We start from the raw sequence: 18052 nt of genomic DNA on the forward strand, positions 1-18052 counted from the left end.
TCCAAAGGATGTTCCTAAAGGAAGCTAACAAAAAAAATCTCTCCAATCTGCCCAACTTTCACAGAGAGTCTCACCCCATCCTCACTTGATTATTCAAATATACCAGTTTTTTCCCCAGATGCTGCAGAGGAGATTTGGTGGGTTTGTTCATTGTGTGTGCAAAATTTGGGATCTCTGGGATGTTTCTGTGAGAAAATATGAATATTAGAAATATTACTAAAAAAACATTAGGGACACCTGGCGACCTTTTGACCTTTGTGCAGGTTTTTAGACACCTTAACCTGCACCCAGAACCACCAAATTCATGTCAGATCTTCACTGCAACACCAACTTTCAGTGGGAAAAGTTTACAAGTTTCCATCCAAGGGTCAAGATCCAGTGAAATGCACTCACGAGGCCTTTTGAGGCCTCAGATTTCCTTAGGTCTGGGTCCATTTGGGAACATTTTTGATGTTTTGGATAAACAGTGGGGGTGTTCCCAAAAGTCAAGAATGTTCTTGTTTGTCATGACATTTGGGAATCCTGTCCTGGGCACAAACCCTGACCACCCCATTCGACAGTAATCGACATTTAAATTTTGACATTTGGCATACCTCACAATGGAGCAGTCAGTGTTCCCATCTGGACACTGTGTCAGAAATGTTCCTGTTTGTCACACTGACATTTGGAAACCCTGAACATCCCATTCAAAGGTGTGCCAAATGTCAAGTTTCAGGTGTCAATTCCTTACATTTTGACATTTGGCACACCTTTGAATGTGGTTATCCCAGTTGCCATTTGGACAACTGCCATTTCAAAAATGTTCCTGGGTGTCACTGGGTGGGGGATGAGCCTTGCACTCTGGTTGAAAATGTGGCTGGTGGTCAAGTTCTAAAATAAATTAGCCTGTCATTACTGCTGGAATCCAACTTAAATCTGATTTCCAGTATTATTTAACATACATGTAATATTCTACACTGACCCAAGTACCAATCTCTTATCAAGACCTATTCTGATTTAAAGAACAGGATTTGCATTGTCACATGACAAAAAGCCACAATCTGAAAACAAAAGTAAATGTAAGCGCTGCAGCAACACCAAAAATCCAAACACAAGATTGTACCTGCTTTCTCTCATAGATTGATTGACAGACATTTAATTCAATACAGGGACAAACGCTAGTTTTCTGTTGCCGCTAAAGATGTGTTTACATCAGTATTGTCTGTAAAAGCTGGAGCAAACGAGCCAATTTTTAATTATGATACGTTGAGAAACAAACAAGTCAAATGTATGTTGTAAAAAAAACAAAATAAAATACAGTCTACATTTTTGGGAAAGGCCACCTGGGTTTCTGTCGTCCCTGCACAGTTTTATATGTTGTGTTTTATTTTATGTTTTTGTTTTTCATGTCTAACATATTTTGTACAATAAAAATAAATCTAAATTGAACTATAAATGTTCCCACTTTCATTTAGTCAAATTTGTTATGGCGGTTGCATGAATGAATTTTAATGTTGACATTGAATTGCATCTCCTAAGTCTAAGTTTTAAGTGCCTGTATTTCAAATATTCCAGACAATTTTTCTCTTTTTCTCATAATAAAGACAGTAATCAAAATTTGTTTAGTAATAAAATTTCAACTCTCCAGTCCATGAGCTGCTCTTACAACAGAAACCACAAGGGGGAGACAGTAAACACAGGTTCAATGTGGATCACTGTCAGTTACAATAATAATGAGCCTTCAGATTCAGTATCAGTAACAACTACAGTGGGCAAGTAAGTTGACAATTAAAAGGAATTTGGTCTGACGAATATACAGGCAGGTACAAAGGGGATACACTGTCATTTAAAGGTCCAGAATGTAACATTTAGGAGGATATATTGGCAGAAATGGAATACAATATCCATAAGTATGTTTTCAATAGTGTATAATCACCTGAAAATAAGAATTGTTGTGTTTTCGTTACCTTAGAATGAGCCGTTTTTATCTACAGAAGGAGTGGGTTGCCTTCCACGGAGGTTGCCATGTTGCACTGCCATGTTTGTACAGTAGACCAGAATGGCCAAACCAGTAATTGGCTCTATGATAGGTCTCGTTAGGACCTTTTATGTTTTTTGCGAGTTTCGCAGGCCACCTTAGTTTCTTCTATACATTTGGAACGGGTGATGTGAGTGGTGATGCCACTAAATCCTACATACTGGACCTTTAAAGATGTATAGTAGAGACACTCCAAAAAAAAAAAAAAGGAAAGAGGCATTTTGCTGTTTGAAGTTTTGGTTTTACTTTGAAATCATCATCAGGAGCAATGACTTGTATCACAAAGCAAGATTAGTAGGTTACTTAGAGGGGTGTTTCTTAAAGGCATAAAGCCTGTCTTGAATGAGCCTAACAAACTGAACCATGATCAATCTGTTTCATGAGGCTGATTTAGTGAAACCTTCAGGGAACTTTGGAGAAAACGCTGTGATTCAGTTTTGCAGATTGATTGTAACACACTGGTCCAGCCTGAGATGAAGCTAAACCTGAAAACTAACCTGATTAGGACCAGGCTAGTCTGGAGGAATCAGTTACCAGGTAACTTACGTTACTAACGTTTAATTCTCCTTTATGAAACACAGTTTCCTGGAAATAAGCCTGACTTACTGAAATAAGCATATTTTAACTGGCAATCTTGCTTTATGAAACGCACCTAAACTGTCTTTGGGCTTGACTCAGGTTCCCAAAGCTGGCTCACTTTTTTTTTAAGGTGACAGTGGATAATTTTTTATCTTTGGTCCCGACCAAATGAACCAAATTACAGGTATGGAAGTCACATGTTGGTTTTCACTTAAATTTCTCACCCATCTCTAGTTTACAGCAAATGTTACAGCATTCTGAGCATGACAAGTAGTCAGGCACATCATAGTGAATATCTACCAGCTTGTCATGTAATGAAGCTTCTGATGATCTCTGAAGTCTGACTAGTGGATTTTTAAGAACTACACAGTTTCTAACCCAGCTGTCATTATATTATGACCTTACTTGAATTTCAATTTAGCTGGAGATTTTCTTTCTCTTTCCCATTATGTTATCATGTGCAACAAAAGCTTAGATTAAAATGACAGCAAAGCAAAGTAAGTCAGAGACTTCATCTGGGTGTCCTGATCCTAATCCACACGGAAGGCATTTCAGCAAGATTCACCAAAGACATGCAGGCCTACACTAATACAGTGTGTGTCGGTGTGTGTGTGTAATGGAGATTCAAATCATACTATTCCCCAGATGAGCTGGAAGACAGCTGACACTTGTAATTGCACATCACAGATGAACTGGTCATAAACACGATTAAACCTTTTTACATGACAGTGTGTACACGTAGATGGAGGGTTAAAGGTATTATTGTAGCTGTATGTACTACTCCCATTCTCTCTCTCTCGCTCTCTCTCTAAGCTGTAATGCACTACAACAGCTGGCATCCTCTCAGCACATCTTTCCACACTGAGTAGCCAGCCTGCTGTTGTTGCAGCAGCATCATCCTCTTACATCTCACATCACAAACACAGATACAACTCTTTGAAAGGCTTGTTTGGATTTTGCATGGATGCTCCTTTTTGCTACAACAGGGAGTAACAGAAGTCCGAAGGCTCTATGGAGGATAAGGTAAAACTTATGGAACTGGACAATGTATTTCTTGTCTGTGAGAGCCTAAAATTGAACAAATATTTTAACAAAAGCTAGCCTCGATGAAATACCAATAATCACATTAAAAAAGTGTTTTTAACAGCAGCAAATGCTATAGCTTCTCTTTTGAGTCCTACTGAACACAGTTTCTTACATTTGTTAGCAGTATATTATTATGGCAATTCAAACTTTATTCAAGGTGATTCAGGATTAGTATACAAGTGCTATTTTAACCCTTGTAGCCTACTTACTAGTGACAGGGCAGTGAAATGAATATTAGGTTAAGGTTAAGGTTCAGTTTTATTGTACAATAAATTATAAGTGATATATTATACAATACAGGATTTCACAATGAAATGCAGTTGTAACCCCCTCCATGCTACACACGCAGAAAATGTATAAACAGATATTCAAATCTTTAAATTAGGAGTGAATATAAAAAATAAAATATGCAATAAAATAGAACAAACAACATAAAAGTAGCTCTAAAAGAAAATACGTACATACTGTATACATACAAAAATATATACAATATGTGTAATATGAGTGTTTTAAATTATAGTGCAAATAGAACTGGTTTCAGTTGGAATAAGGGTAGCAGATGGAATATTATACAGTGATATGTTAAAAAATGTCAGTAATGACATAATGACAATGGGTAGCTGGTTGGCACATGTTCTTAGTAGACAGCCAGGGATGTTATCAGGCCCAGTAGCTTTATGCAGGGCTCTTCTCACATCTGCTGTGGATACTGACAGTGAGCAGTCCTCTCGTGGCAGAGTAGACTTGACAGCTGGCTCTTTGTTGAGGTGATGGCAGCGGTAGATGGCCGCCCACTATTGAGTCTGGTTCTGTCCAAGGTTTCTGTCTGTTAAAAGGAAGTTTTTTCTTGCCACTGTCGCCAAATGTTTGCTCATGGTGGGATTTGTTGGGTCTCTGTAATTAATATTATAAAGAGTAGGTCTTGACCTGCTCTATAGGAAAAGCGCAATGAGATAACTTCTGTTATGAATTGCCGCTATATAAATACAATTGAATTGGTTTGAGATCAAAGCGAGCATAAAAGGTACTAAACTTATCTGGTCTTTGGTGTTGTTGGTGTTGAGATCTCTCTCCAGTCTCTCCTGAGACCTCTGCTTTACCTCCTTGGTGCCAGCACCACCTCATCTCTCTATTCATCCAGGCTTTTAGGTTGGGGAATGATTTTATTGTCTTTGTGATCACCACATCATCAACACATTTGCTGATGTATGATGTCACTGAAGATGTATATTCCTCAAGATTGATATGGTTCTCCTGGGTGGCGGCATTGCTGATCATGTGTCAGTCTGTGCACTCAAAACAGTCCTGTAGAGCTGCTGTAGCTTCATCTGTCTACACTTTAACTGTTTTTTCTGATGGTTTGACCGTTTTACTCAGCTGGGAAGCTGGGAAATGTGGTCTGATTTTCCAAAGTGGGGGTGGGGGAGGGCTTTGTAGCTACCAGGATCGTCCAGGGTATTGTTTCCCCTGGTGGGGGCGTAACCATGCTGGTGGAATTTAGGTAAAAGTTCTGATGTCTGTTTGATTAAAATCACCAGCTTCGGTAAAAATACTGTGTTGTCATGTGACTGCTGAGGACTTCATAAAGTTCCTGTTGTGCATTTTTTCAATTTGCGTTTGGGAGAATGTTAACAGCAGCAACAAAAACACTGATGAATTCTCTAGGCAGATATTATGGTTGGGATCGTAACAGTAAAGGTTCAACATCTGGGGAACATTGTCCATCAACTTTGACTACGTTTGAGTACCATGCATCATTGATGGAAACACAGAGGCCGCCTCCCCTCGTCTTGCACAGAAAACGAAACACGGTCCACCCGTCGAGTGCAATAGCTTGAACCGGATGTTGGATGTTGTGGTGGAGCCAGGTCCCTGTTAAGATGTGGGCACAACAGCCTCTGATTTCCTGTCGCTGGGTTAGCCTGAGTTTCATTAAGTCCATTTTATGTTCTCTTATCCAGGCTCTCTTCCCCCTCTTTCTGGGGTGGTTGCACCAATTGCGGTGACGTTTGATCCGCCGGGTCTGGCTTGATGGCAGAAGATGTTGTGGGCAGTGATCATCTCAAGGTCTGCCGCACATAATCCAATCCCTGTGCTTCCTTTTCCAAGAGTGTTTCTATGTCACAGTGCCTCGGTAATAAAGTCAAAAATATAACAAATAAAAACAAAAATTTAGCAAAGTTTGAAGGAGCTTCTGGCCGCTACATCTACATGCGGTGCCATCTCGTCTTCATTAGGAATTAATACTGGACCACTGTCTATGCTCGTAGAGAGGGGTTGAGGATGAGCAAAAGACAAAATCAGTGGCTGGAGCCAGAAGGTAGGTTCAATGTGATCAGCTGTATTGAACCCTTTTTTAGAAAAAGATAAATATTACTTTCATATGTGAAGCGCTTTGAGTTGTCAGAAGACTAGAAAGGCGCTATACAAGTACAGTCCATTTACCATTTACCATTAAATAAACAAACGAAAACCCTATTTAGTGCACTAAAACTTACAGTAGGCTTAAACATAAACCATATTCATACACAATATACCATTATTTAGAACATACACTATAAACCACATGAAAAATTGCAAAACGTAGACCACTTTAACTTCTTAATAAACAATTTTCAATGTCCTTAATTCCTTTTAAAGGAAGTGTTCCTTAAGCGTGATAAGGTTCAGTTCCTCCTTTGATATGTTAAAGTTGATATGTTAAAGTTTCCTCAGTTGTTAGCTTAGTCTGTAAGTTTCAGGTTTAAGTCTCTTCTGTCAGTTGAACCAGTTCTTACTTCCAAGATCAGTAATTGTTCTGGGTGGGTTTTAGTTTTGAGTGCACCCGATAATAATAAAAGCAAAGGGAATGTGAGGCTTGTGACACAGTCCTACCACACTGGTGTCATCAAATGTGTTGGGAATGAGGGATAATGAGGTTCAACGGTGGCTCGCCATTTTTCGTCGAGGACAGAATCCAGAATCCAAGGTCCAAGGCACTTCAGGGGATCTCAAAAACCTAGCCTGCATAACAACAGGGCTATTATTTTCTGTCGAAACTTAGGTTTCAACTATCTATGGCCATAATGAATTATCACATCATCAAAATTCTCAATATGCTACTTCAACATAATAGCAATTATATGAATTAAATAGTTTTTAAACTGTACTGCATCTTCTTGTATGAAATGCTTTCTTCTAACATCAATCATGTATTATGATTTTTAACCTTTAAACCATGAATTATGGCTTTTAACATTTTACCAATACAACTTAAACCATTCATTTCTTACACACCTCATATTTTCAGGATAAATGCAACATTTAGGTGCATATATTGTTCATATTCTCTCCCTATGCACAAAAACTTTTAACACTGGCAGTACGTAACCAGAACAGCTAGGCTGCAGTGCATATATTCTAACGCCATTTAGTTTTTTGATATCTTACAGCAGTAAAATTTAAAAGGTATAGCTCACACATTTCCCAATGAGCAACCTTTTATAGTATTGAATGGGGCACCATCTTATATCTACTGTAGGTCTCTTGATATATCCATTATCAATATTGTACCTCCACGTACCTCCACAGAGAATTGAGTGCTTTTTCTGACCTTCCTGTTCACGAGACCTGTGGGTCAAGAAACAGGCCTGCAGGACTCACAGAGGATGAACAACGGACTGCTGAGTGCCAATTGGTGACGAACCTAAGCCAGTTTATTAATTTACGACCTGCTTTCACATGTTACACAACAATTAAATTGAATTTATTTTTTGCAAATGTACCAATTGAAAACAACATATAATTATAATTATTATTAATCATATATTATATGATTAATTAATACCAGTACATAATTCCTTCTAGGAAATGAAACTTCTCTTAAAAGTTTGGGAAATTATTGATCTGTAAAGTAACTAGTAATTAAAGCAGTTACAAAAATGTAGTGGAGAAAAAAAAGAATATTTACATCTGAAATGTAGTGGAGTATAAAGTGGCATAAAATGGACACATTCAACACATTCAATGCATCCTGGCTCTGTACCCACCACCTGCCTGGTAAAAACAATCTGTGATCAAAAATAAATCAAACAAATCAGTCACATGCTCCAAAAGTCAAACAGATGAGAAAACATCATAAAACAGAATTTCATACAGTGTACAGTATACAGTGTAATTACAAATATACAGACCCAGCCTTCATTGTGTGGGAAAAGAATGTGTATTTATACAGAATTTTTTTTAACAATTGTATGTGATACAGGTGGGATCAGTGAGAGAACAGAATAAGAGTGAATGATGAGCACAAGTGTTTCAGTGTTGTATGTACACATGCTTTGGGTTCAAGACTGTTTTTAATCACCAACAAAGATTAAAGGTTGACATAATCTGACTATCAGCTCTAATACTACAGCACATGAAATCCTCCATTTGGGTCAGATGCTTAACATTGAAGGAGCAGGACAGTCAACTTGAGAATTCAGATCAGTGGTATTTCAACCCGTTCTCATTCCCAGGTCGCCAAATACATTACAAAATAACATTTTGTCATGCCCCTTGGCATCTCATACAGACACACAAGGTACCCTTCAGTACTCCAATTTTAAAATCATCCACGGCAATATTAGACGCTCAGTGGAACTGCTCCGGCCGTCCACTCACTCCAATATTAACCTGACTGCAGCACTATAAGACGCTGTGAGCATCAGTCCCATTGGCGAACCGAGGACCTGCTGCCTGGAAGTATTTTCCTCACTGTCAATTCTGATGTTAAGGTTTTCTTTCAACGATATCCTCAACATTTCTCAAAACTAAAACATGAAAATGTCCTTGATAAGTCAACAATAAGATAGGTTAATGTTATGGCTATCAGTTTAGTTTATTTAACCTTTGATTCTGAGAAAAAAAGATTTTTGTTGTCAGTTTTGGATATCGGAAGACTAGCCTACATTACCCTTGATCCTTAGCCACCGCTGCAAGAAGAATCCAGCTCACCGCTAAACCTGAAGTATGGTGGAAAACGTTTCAATTACTATAATAAAGTACTTATTGTACAATGAATTAACAGTCATAATCAGCCAGACATAGTGTGCCACATAGGTTTTTACAGAGGCGTTTTGGCATGAAATCCTCCCTGATCCAGAAGAAAACTTTTTTCTCTTCTCATTGGCTCTTTTTGGTGTCACTCGTTGACATAATGCAAAAGCTGGCCAAAATATCTTAAATAAACCAACATTTTACTTTGTCTTAACATGAATTATCTAGATGCAGTGTAATTAGTAGTTTGGCTGTACTAGATATTTGATGTATTTAGTAGATACAGTGGGTACAGAAAGTATTCAGACCGCTTAAAATTTTTCACTCTTTGTTTCATTGCAGCCATTTGCTAAAATCAAAAAAGTTTATTTTATTTCTCATTAATGTACACTCATCACCCCATCTTGACAGAAAAAAAACAGAAATGTAGAAATGTATGCAAATTTATTAAAAAAGAAAAACTGAAATATTACATGGTCATAAGTATTGAGTAGAAGCACCCTTTTGAGCTAGTACAGCCATGAGTCTTCTTGGGAATGATGCAACAAGTTTTTCACACCTGGATTTGGGGATCCTCTGCCATTCTTCCTTGCAGATCCTTTCCAGTTCCGTCAGGTTGGATGGTGAACATTGGTGGACAGCCATTTTCAGGTCTCTCCAGAGATGCTCAATTGGGTTTAGGTCAGGGCTCTGGCTGGGCCAGTAAAGAATGGTCACAGAGTTGTTCCAAAGCCACTCCTTTGTTATTTTAGCTGTGTGTTTAGGGACATTGTCTTGTTGGAAGGTGAACCTTCGGCCCAATCTGAGGTCCTGAGCACTCTGGAAGAGGTTTTCTTCCAGGATATCTCTGTACTTGGCTGCATTCATCTTTCCTTCAATTGCAACGTGTCGTCCTGTCCCTGCAGCTGAAAAACACCCCCATAGCATGATGGTGCCACCACCATGTTTCACTGTTGGGATTGTATTGGGCAGGTGATGAGCAGTGCCCGGTTTTCTCCACACATACCGCTTAGAATTAACGCCAAAAAGTTCAATCTTGGTCTCATCAGACCAGAGAATCTTATTTCTCATAGTCTGGGAGTCCTTCGTGTGTTTTTTGGCAAACTCTATGCAGGCTTTCATATGTCTTGCACTGAGGAGAGGCTTCCGTCGGGCCACTCTGCCATAAAGCCCCAGTGATAGTTGACTTTCTGGAACTTTCTCCCATCTCCCTACTGCATCTCTGGAGCTCAGCCACAGTGATCTTTGGATTCTTCTTTACCTCTCTCACCAAGGCTCTTCTCCCACGATTGCTCAGTTTGGCTGGACGGCCAGGTGTAGGAAGAGTTCTGGTCGTCCCAAACTTCTTCCATTTAAGGATTATGGAGGCCATTGTGCTCTTAGGAACCTTGAGTGCTGCAGAAATTCTTTTGTAATCTTGGCCAGATCCGTGCCTTGCCACAATTCTGTCTCTGAGCTCCTTGGGCAGTTCCTTCGACCTCATGATTCTCATTTGCTCTGACATGCACTGTAAGCTGTAAGGTCTTATATAGACAGGTGTGTGCCTTTCCTAATCAAGTCCAATCAGTTTAATTAAACACAGCTGGATTCCAATGAAGGAGTAGAACCATCTCAAGGAGGATCAGAAGAAATGGACAGCATGTGAGTTAAATATGAGTGTCACATATCTTTTTATTAACCTATTTATAACACTACTTTGAAAACAATATCAACAGTACTACACTAAGAGCCTTCATCAAGAACTCAATGGGGCTGTGGAAAACATCTCTAGAAGCCAACTCAAAGCCAATTGCATAAGTCACCATCAAGTGCGGAAGCTAGGTTTGTTTTTAGCCTGGTGGCTAGGCTACTCCACGCTCCAATTTTCCAGCAGCCAAGTCCTCCTCCTCCTCTCTCCGCAAGTTACTGAAAGAGGCTGTGATTAGGAGAAGCTCTGGAGGTCTCATTTGTCCAGAGACAGCAGGGAACCCCTCTGCTAAGAAGGACACCGCCCCCTCGCCGCAGCAGTCCCTGGCCACGTCTATCCCAGGGACAGCTGATGGAACTTGGCGGTCTCCACAATCATCAACTCTGCCCCCCCCCCAACTACGCTGATAGTTGGAGATTCCATAGTAAGGAATATCCGCTTCGTTACGCATTGCTTTCCCGGAGCTACAACCCCAGGCATCCTCGAAAAGCTCCCCAGACTTCTGGCTGCACTTACGACGACTATCACGAAATTCATAGTCCATGTCGGCACCAATGACACTGCCCGTCAGCAATCTGAGCTGACAAAAAATGCTAGGAATGATCGAGACATTGACTCACTGATCCACACTACCAGTATCTACAGCAACAACACTGAAATGTCATTCGGACTGGACAAGTGCAGTCAGATGGTATCAAAAAAAGGGAAAATGGGATATGTGATATATGTAGCAACATCAAGAATAAGGAATATGAGAAGCTTGAAAAATACCAAGGGCTGAAAGAGGAGCTAGAAGAAATGTGGAGAGTAAAAGCAAAAGTGGTGCCAATGGGCTGTGACCCCCAAACTGGGAAAGTGGCTCCAGCAGATTCCAGGTACAACATCTGAAGTCTCTGTCCAGAAGAGTGCAGTCCTAGGAACAGCTAAGATACTGCACAGAACCCTCAAACTCCCAGGCTTCTGGTAGAGGAACCGATCTTGAGGATGACACATACCACTGAATTGGTTGAGAGGGGGAATTTATATATAACAATATGCTAGTGAAGTGCGAGTGTGACAGACAATACCTGACATCTCAAAACCTCTTTCTCTGTCTCTCTTCCTCTCTCTGTCTCTCTGTCTCTCTCTCTCTCTCTCTATCTATCTCTCAAAGCGTAATACGGCAGCAGCGGATGGCCACCCACTATTGAGTCTGGTTCTGCTTGAGGTTTCTGCCTCTTAAAAGGAAGTTTTTCCTTGCCACTGTCGCCAAGTGCTTGCTCATGGTGGGATTTGTTGGCTCGCTGTAGATAATATTATAAAGAGTACGGTCTAGACCTGCTCTATAGGAAAAGTGCAGTGAGATAACTTCTGTTATAAATTGGCGTTATATAAATAAAATTGAATTGAATTGAATGTATGGTTTGAATATAATTTGCTAGAAATAAAAAAATATATATAATTAATATAGTCCCTCATTCGTCCAGGAGTGTTCTATCATAGAAAAGGTTTCAGTTGTAGTCATCTGTAGTCATCTGGACACTGTTTTCAGAATCAAGTGTCCAGATGACTACGACTGAAACCTTTTCTACCATAAAATTAATATAGCTACACGGGGGCCATTCGCATTATATTCTTATTATTATTCACATTCACATCATTCACTTTGAAAAATGTTCAAAGAATTACCACCCGACTGCAGTTCCACTTGGCTCTACAGAGCATTTTAGCCTCTTTCAGCCCATTTTTTTAGTTTTATGGTCCACAACTTTGGTGTTCTGGTTCAGTCTCAGAGCTCTCACCAGCTGTGCTTCCAGAAGCAGCAGGCAGCTGCTTTCAGTGATAAAGCTCTGATAAACCCACTGTTACAGTACCTGCTCAGCATCAAACATCTAGAAGCATTTAGCAGCTAAAGAGTCTTTTCCCTCAGCAGTTGGTGGAGACCCATCCATAGCTAAAAGAATATTGCACTTCAGATAGTCAAAAACTTGCATGCAACTGTAACTCATTTGCCTCATTTGAGAAATTTAGGGGGAGCTCTAAAAATCATAATTTTTGGTGTCACTGTTTTTTTTCTGTATACATTGATATTTTCCTGTATATTTGGGTTCCTGAAATAAATAATAGAGTAATAGTAAAGCACTTGTCAACAGGTGTATTTATTCGCGCATAACAATTTCCAACATTTAGTGTCTAATAAACACTATGGTGTCTATTTCTGCTGTGGCCATCAATGCGTTGGGGCACCTGTTCATAATTGTCATAGGTTGCCACCTAGGTCTGGTCTGCTTAACAAAGTAACGCCCAAAGTAAACCATTGCCTGTCCACTGTGCTTTGGTATTTTTATTTTTTTCGGGGAGCGATTAAAAAAAACCTTGCAATGGTGAATAATTTCTTTGTTGCCCCAGGCTAAACATTCTCTGTATAAATTGGAATGTATTAATAGTATATTTTTGCATGTAGGCGGGCACATTCATGTATGCATGTGCATGTGTACAGTACCTTCCCAAAACCCACCCCCGAAAAATACGGCTGCCCCGAAAACCACGGTGCAATTCGAACACTGGTTGGTATTATACTGTCCCCCACTTTTTAGGAGACAGAAAACAATTAAAAATTAAAAAGCTTTAAACCAACTCATCATATCTAATATTTGGTGAAAGGTCCTTTTGCAGATAATGACTGAAGGCTTTTTATTCAGCCTTTATTTTCATTTTCATTTTGTCAGTAATTATTATAGTTTTCCAACATTAAATTGAAAATCGGATAGGATAAATGTCAAACATTATGTGCATACAAACGGAAAATGAAATTTCAATTTGATTAAATGATTTTAATTTTAATACTGGCAGTCCTGGACGTTTGTATACTGTAAACATATTATCAGTTGGATTGAAGTCAGGTGACTGACTTGGCCAGTCAAGAACAAAATCTTTGGTTATGTTTTCTGTATGTTGGACTATTGCAATTCCTTATTATCATGCTACCCGAATAAGCCCCTTAAGAGTCTCCAGTTGATCCAGAATGCTGCAGCACGTGTACTGACAAGAACTAGGATAAGAGATCATATTTCTCCAATATTAGCTTCTCTGCACTGGCTCCCTGTAAAATCCAGAATAGAATTTAAAATCCTTCTCCTCACCTACAAAGTTCTTAATGGTCAGGCACTGTTGTATCTTAAAGAGCTCATAATACCTTATTACCCTACTAGAACACTGTGCTCCCAGAATGCAGAGTTACTTGTCATTCCTAGAGTCTCCAAAAGTAGAATGGGAGCCAGAGCTTTCAGTTATCAAGCTCCTCTCCTCTGGAAACAGATCCCAGTTTGGATTCGGGAGGCAGACACCAGCTACACATTTAAGAGTATACTTAAGACTTTCCTCTTTGATTAAGCTTGTAGTTAGGGCTGGCTTGGGTGAGTCCTGAACCATCCCTTAGTTATGCTGCTATTGGCCTAGGCTGCCGGGAGACTTCCCATGATGCACCTCTTTCTTCTCTCCTCTCCTCCTGTATGCATTTTTATCCCATTACCGCATGTTACTAACTCTACATCTTCTCTCTCCCGTAGTATTGTGCTTTTTTGTTTCTTTCCTCTTGCCTTCTGGTATTTCTACCTCCCGAGTTGCAGAGACTGGATCTGTGGTTGTGGGTCAACTACTGCCCTTGTGGTCCTGCTCGACAAATGCTACTACAGTTGTTGTTATTGGCTCTGTTTCTATTATTGTCATTATTATTTTTATCATTCCTATTGTTATTAACTTATTAATATTAATATCACCACTACCATTACATTATTACTATTTTAAAATTCTAGGTGGTATTTGCATTGTGCTTCCCTCCCCTCTCTCTCTCTCTCTCTCACTCTCACTCTCTCTCTCTCTCTCTCTCTCTCTTAAAACTTAACACGGCAGCGGTGCATAGACGCCCACCATTGACTCTGGTTCTGCTTGAGGCTGTAGATAATATTATAAAGAGTACGGCCTCGACCTGCTCTATAGGAAAAGTGCAATGAGATAACTTCTGTTATGAATTGGCGCTATATAAATAAAATTGAATTGAATTGAATGTTTAGGATCATTGTCCTTCTGCATTGTCCTAAAATTGGGGGAATATCCGTATACAAGTCCTACACCTTGTAAATATTGTTGGCCGTATTTAATTCTGCAACACACATGCTCATGTAACTGCAATGTCAACAAACACACACAGAGACAAAGCCAGCAGTACTCAATACCCAGGGCACTAGATTACAGCAGTGTATGTAGACTGTTCTCTTCATCCCATCACTGATAGCACATGTGTACTGTCCACGCTATGTTCTCATCACAGCATCAATTCCTGCAAAGTGGAAAATTCTTGGAAGCACCAGAGCTGTTAAATATTGTTTCAGTTGAGTTCAAACATGTTATTTTTGTGACAACAGGAAGTGCAAGATTCATCATGCCTGAGCCCTGCAGGATTGAAGTCATTCATCTGAAGGTGGGTAGGAATAGGACATTATTATTGACATGGTCATAGTTACAGAGGTGTTATTTTTGTTATGCAACTAAAATGATCTATTGCTTTAATAATAGAATGTGTGATATGCAAATATTTGTTGTAAAGTATCTGTTTATGTGCATGCATGCACACATGTAAAGATCCGTCGGCCTATGTACATAAATGTGTGCGTGTCAGCAGTGATGAGTGAGCAGGCACTGGTCTATGTGCCTTCATCATCATGCCAGGGCCAGCGTCACCAGCCAGCCCTGCGCCGAGCTGCCATGGTCGGGAACAGTGATGCCATGGCTGCTCTGATTCAGGGAGGCTGTGCTGTGGACCTGCAGGACAGAGTGAGTGGTGGACATACTGTACATGTCAGAACTCTTTCACACACCTACAGGAAAATTCATTCATGCATTCTCAATTCGTGTGATTGATAAAATTATAATAGTCTGTGATGGGAATACTAACTACTAGTACTTCATATATTTGTTTGAGGACGGCAACACTGTACTGCATGAGGTGTCTTGGCATGGTTTCTCTCACTGTGTCAAACTGCTGGTCAAGGCAGGAGCTGCTGTACATATCAGGAACAAGGTAGGATGATGATGATAATAATAATAATAACAATAACAACAACAACAACAACAATTATTATTATTATTATTATTATTATTATTATTATTATTATTATTATTATACACTTATATATTTGACAACATACAATTTTCACAACATATGGTCCACTTAATATGTTTTTCTGAAACATTCATCCACATCTTATAGCCTTGCACAATGGATAGAGTTGCTTACTTTTGAAAACAACAGTTACAAAGTGCTTTACAGAACATAAATGAATATGGCAAGACAGACAAAACACACATCCCACTATCCTATTGTATATTATTGTATTGTATATGTCCATATTGGACCAGAGCTAACATTTTCATTTTAGATTTGTATCTATGAGTATTTTGGATTTGAAATACATTTATTTTTTGATTTACAGGTGACTGTGTAATTTTACTATTGTGGTATAAGGACACTACAATTGAACATCAATCAAAGCTATGGCAGCAAAGGACTATGTTTCTAAGGAAAGAATGGATTTTCTTTATTTGGTTTGTTACAGATGTAAATACAGCATTATCTCAGTCTAGGTTCTCTATCAGTGAAACAATATAACATAATATTCAGCAAAAGTACATTGATACAGAAATGTAGGGCACATTTCTAATGATTTTCTTAGACTTATGGAAGGCACAAAGAGGAATTTCATTATAATGTGTTATGTGTTAGGTTAAGAGCAAATATATTTGTGTTTCATTGTTATCCCCTTGCCCTCACAATATCAAAACCTCATGCTATTTCAACCCAAACTGTAACTGACTTAAAGAGCATGTTTTATAGTTACTTACATATGCATTATAATGTGACAAAAATGGCTCTATGGACCAGAAGACCTGCCAAATACCACATTCAACAATGTGGACTGTCTTGCCAAACTCTTAGATAACATCAGAATATCTGGTTGTTTTCCTCTTAGAGTTGTGGTGTTATATTCTCATGTTATAGATGATGGTATCCAATGATCCACCCTGACAAGCTAACATGAAAGCCCACTGTAGAGCTGTATTTACTCTGTAGTAACTGTATTATGTTGATTCAGGCAGGAAACACAGCACTCCACCTAGCCTGTCAGAATGCACATGCTCAGACTGCTCGCCTTCTGCTGCTCGGAGGATCCACACCAGACACCAAGAACAATGTGAGTCGTCCAGCATACCGCAATGCACTGAGCTCTCCTCAGAGAGTAAAAAATGATTTAAAAAGTAGTAGACTTTCTGGTAAGTCACTATGACACCACTGAGTTATAGTACCATGGACTGGAACAGTAAGGAATAATTTCACAATGCACTTGATACATCACTGATCATGGTATCCTTAAAACATTAAACTATGAACTCTGTTTTGGTTCCAGGTGGGTGACACCTGTTTGCATGTGGCTGCTCGCTACAACAACCTTACCCTGGTGAAAATCTTGCTGAGTTCTTTGTGCTCTGTGACAGAGAGAAACCAGGTACAGTATTTCAGTGTTGTCAGTATGATTTTGTGAGGCATTCTACAGCCCATATAAGCAATTGAAAAAATCCTTGCACATTAGCAAAAGCACACACACCGGAGAAACGCATGGAGGTGAAACCACTCACACACTGTTTTTGCCAGTAATTTGAGTCATGTTACATGTTACATGTGTGGTTCGTCTGGTGTGTGAGAGATTTTTCTGTTGTGTGATAACAAACTTTTCTTGTGTGTGTGATTTCAGTAGTGCATTTGTCTTGCATTGGCTTGTGCATGTGTATGCAAGAGGTGCACGCATGGCATCACGGGTGTGTGTTTACAAGGTTTCAGTACTGGGATTAGGGAATATTAGAATTAGGGATTGCTACATTAGAATCAAGAAAAATGTCACCTTATTCTAGAAAATTATTAAAAATATAAAAAAATAAAAAACAGCTTGAAATTATCTCTGTTACGGACAGAAGGGCAGGAGACACCAAGATGGAGACAGATGGAGTTTTATTTGACACCAGCAATGAGCAAACAGTATGCCGGTAAGTGGTGGGTTATGGAGCAGTACTGATGAACTAGCAAAGCACAGATACAGTCCCTTGTAGAATGGATGTGGAGATTGTGGACTGGAGTAACCACACTGGAGACAGGAAAACTCACGACTGGACAAAGGAGCACGGGGAGTGGATGTACACACTAGCGTAGGTCAGGGAAGTAATCCAAAAGCGTCTTTAGTCAATGGGAAGAGTCCTTAGTATCAACGAGACCGGACAACTGGCTGAGGTGAGTAGTGTGCCTTTATCCTAGTGGTGATGAGGTGCTGATGGGGAGCAGGTGTGTGTGATACTCTGGTGAGGGAGTGCGCTATCATTGGATGACCGTGGAGCCTGGCGTGTCTGTGACAATCTAACTGCAATGTCAGATTGTTTTCACTTGTTTTAAAAAAAGAAGACTTTTAGGACTCAATAATGGACACAAATTACTTGATAAGATGAAGATTTGTTATGGGATGAGTGTCATGTCATGAACCTGGAAAAAAGCTTCGAAAGGTTGAATATTTGGAAGCTTGGAACTAAGGTTTGAAGTCTTGCATAATGTTTTGATTGGCTGAAAATAAATTTCAAATCTTTGC

The 18052-nt window shown here is 39.4% G+C and overlaps 1 protein-coding gene across 1 annotated transcript; it reads left to right on the top strand.

Moving 5' to 3' along the window:
• The first annotated feature begins 3477 nt into the window (after nt 1–3477).
• On the top strand, nt 3478–16502 carry LOC122862124 (ankyrin repeat domain-containing protein 6-like). The gene is made up of 5 exons (XM_044167385.1): nt 3478–3619; nt 14789–14844; nt 15006–15197; nt 15346–15444; nt 15857–16502. The coding sequence occupies exons 2-5, from the start codon at nt 14806–14808 to the stop codon at nt 15866–15868; spliced, it is 342 nt and encodes a 113-aa protein (XP_044023320.1). The 5' UTR covers nt 3478–3619; nt 14789–14805; the 3' UTR covers nt 15869–16502.
• Nucleotides 16503–18052: the final 1550 nt, after the last annotated feature.

The sequence above is a fragment of the Siniperca chuatsi genome, linkage group LG15 (genome assembly GCF_020085105.1).
Source record: "Siniperca chuatsi isolate FFG_IHB_CAS linkage group LG15, ASM2008510v1, whole genome shotgun sequence".
In the NCBI taxonomy this organism is placed as follows: domain Eukaryota; kingdom Metazoa; phylum Chordata; class Actinopteri; order Centrarchiformes; family Sinipercidae; genus Siniperca; species Siniperca chuatsi.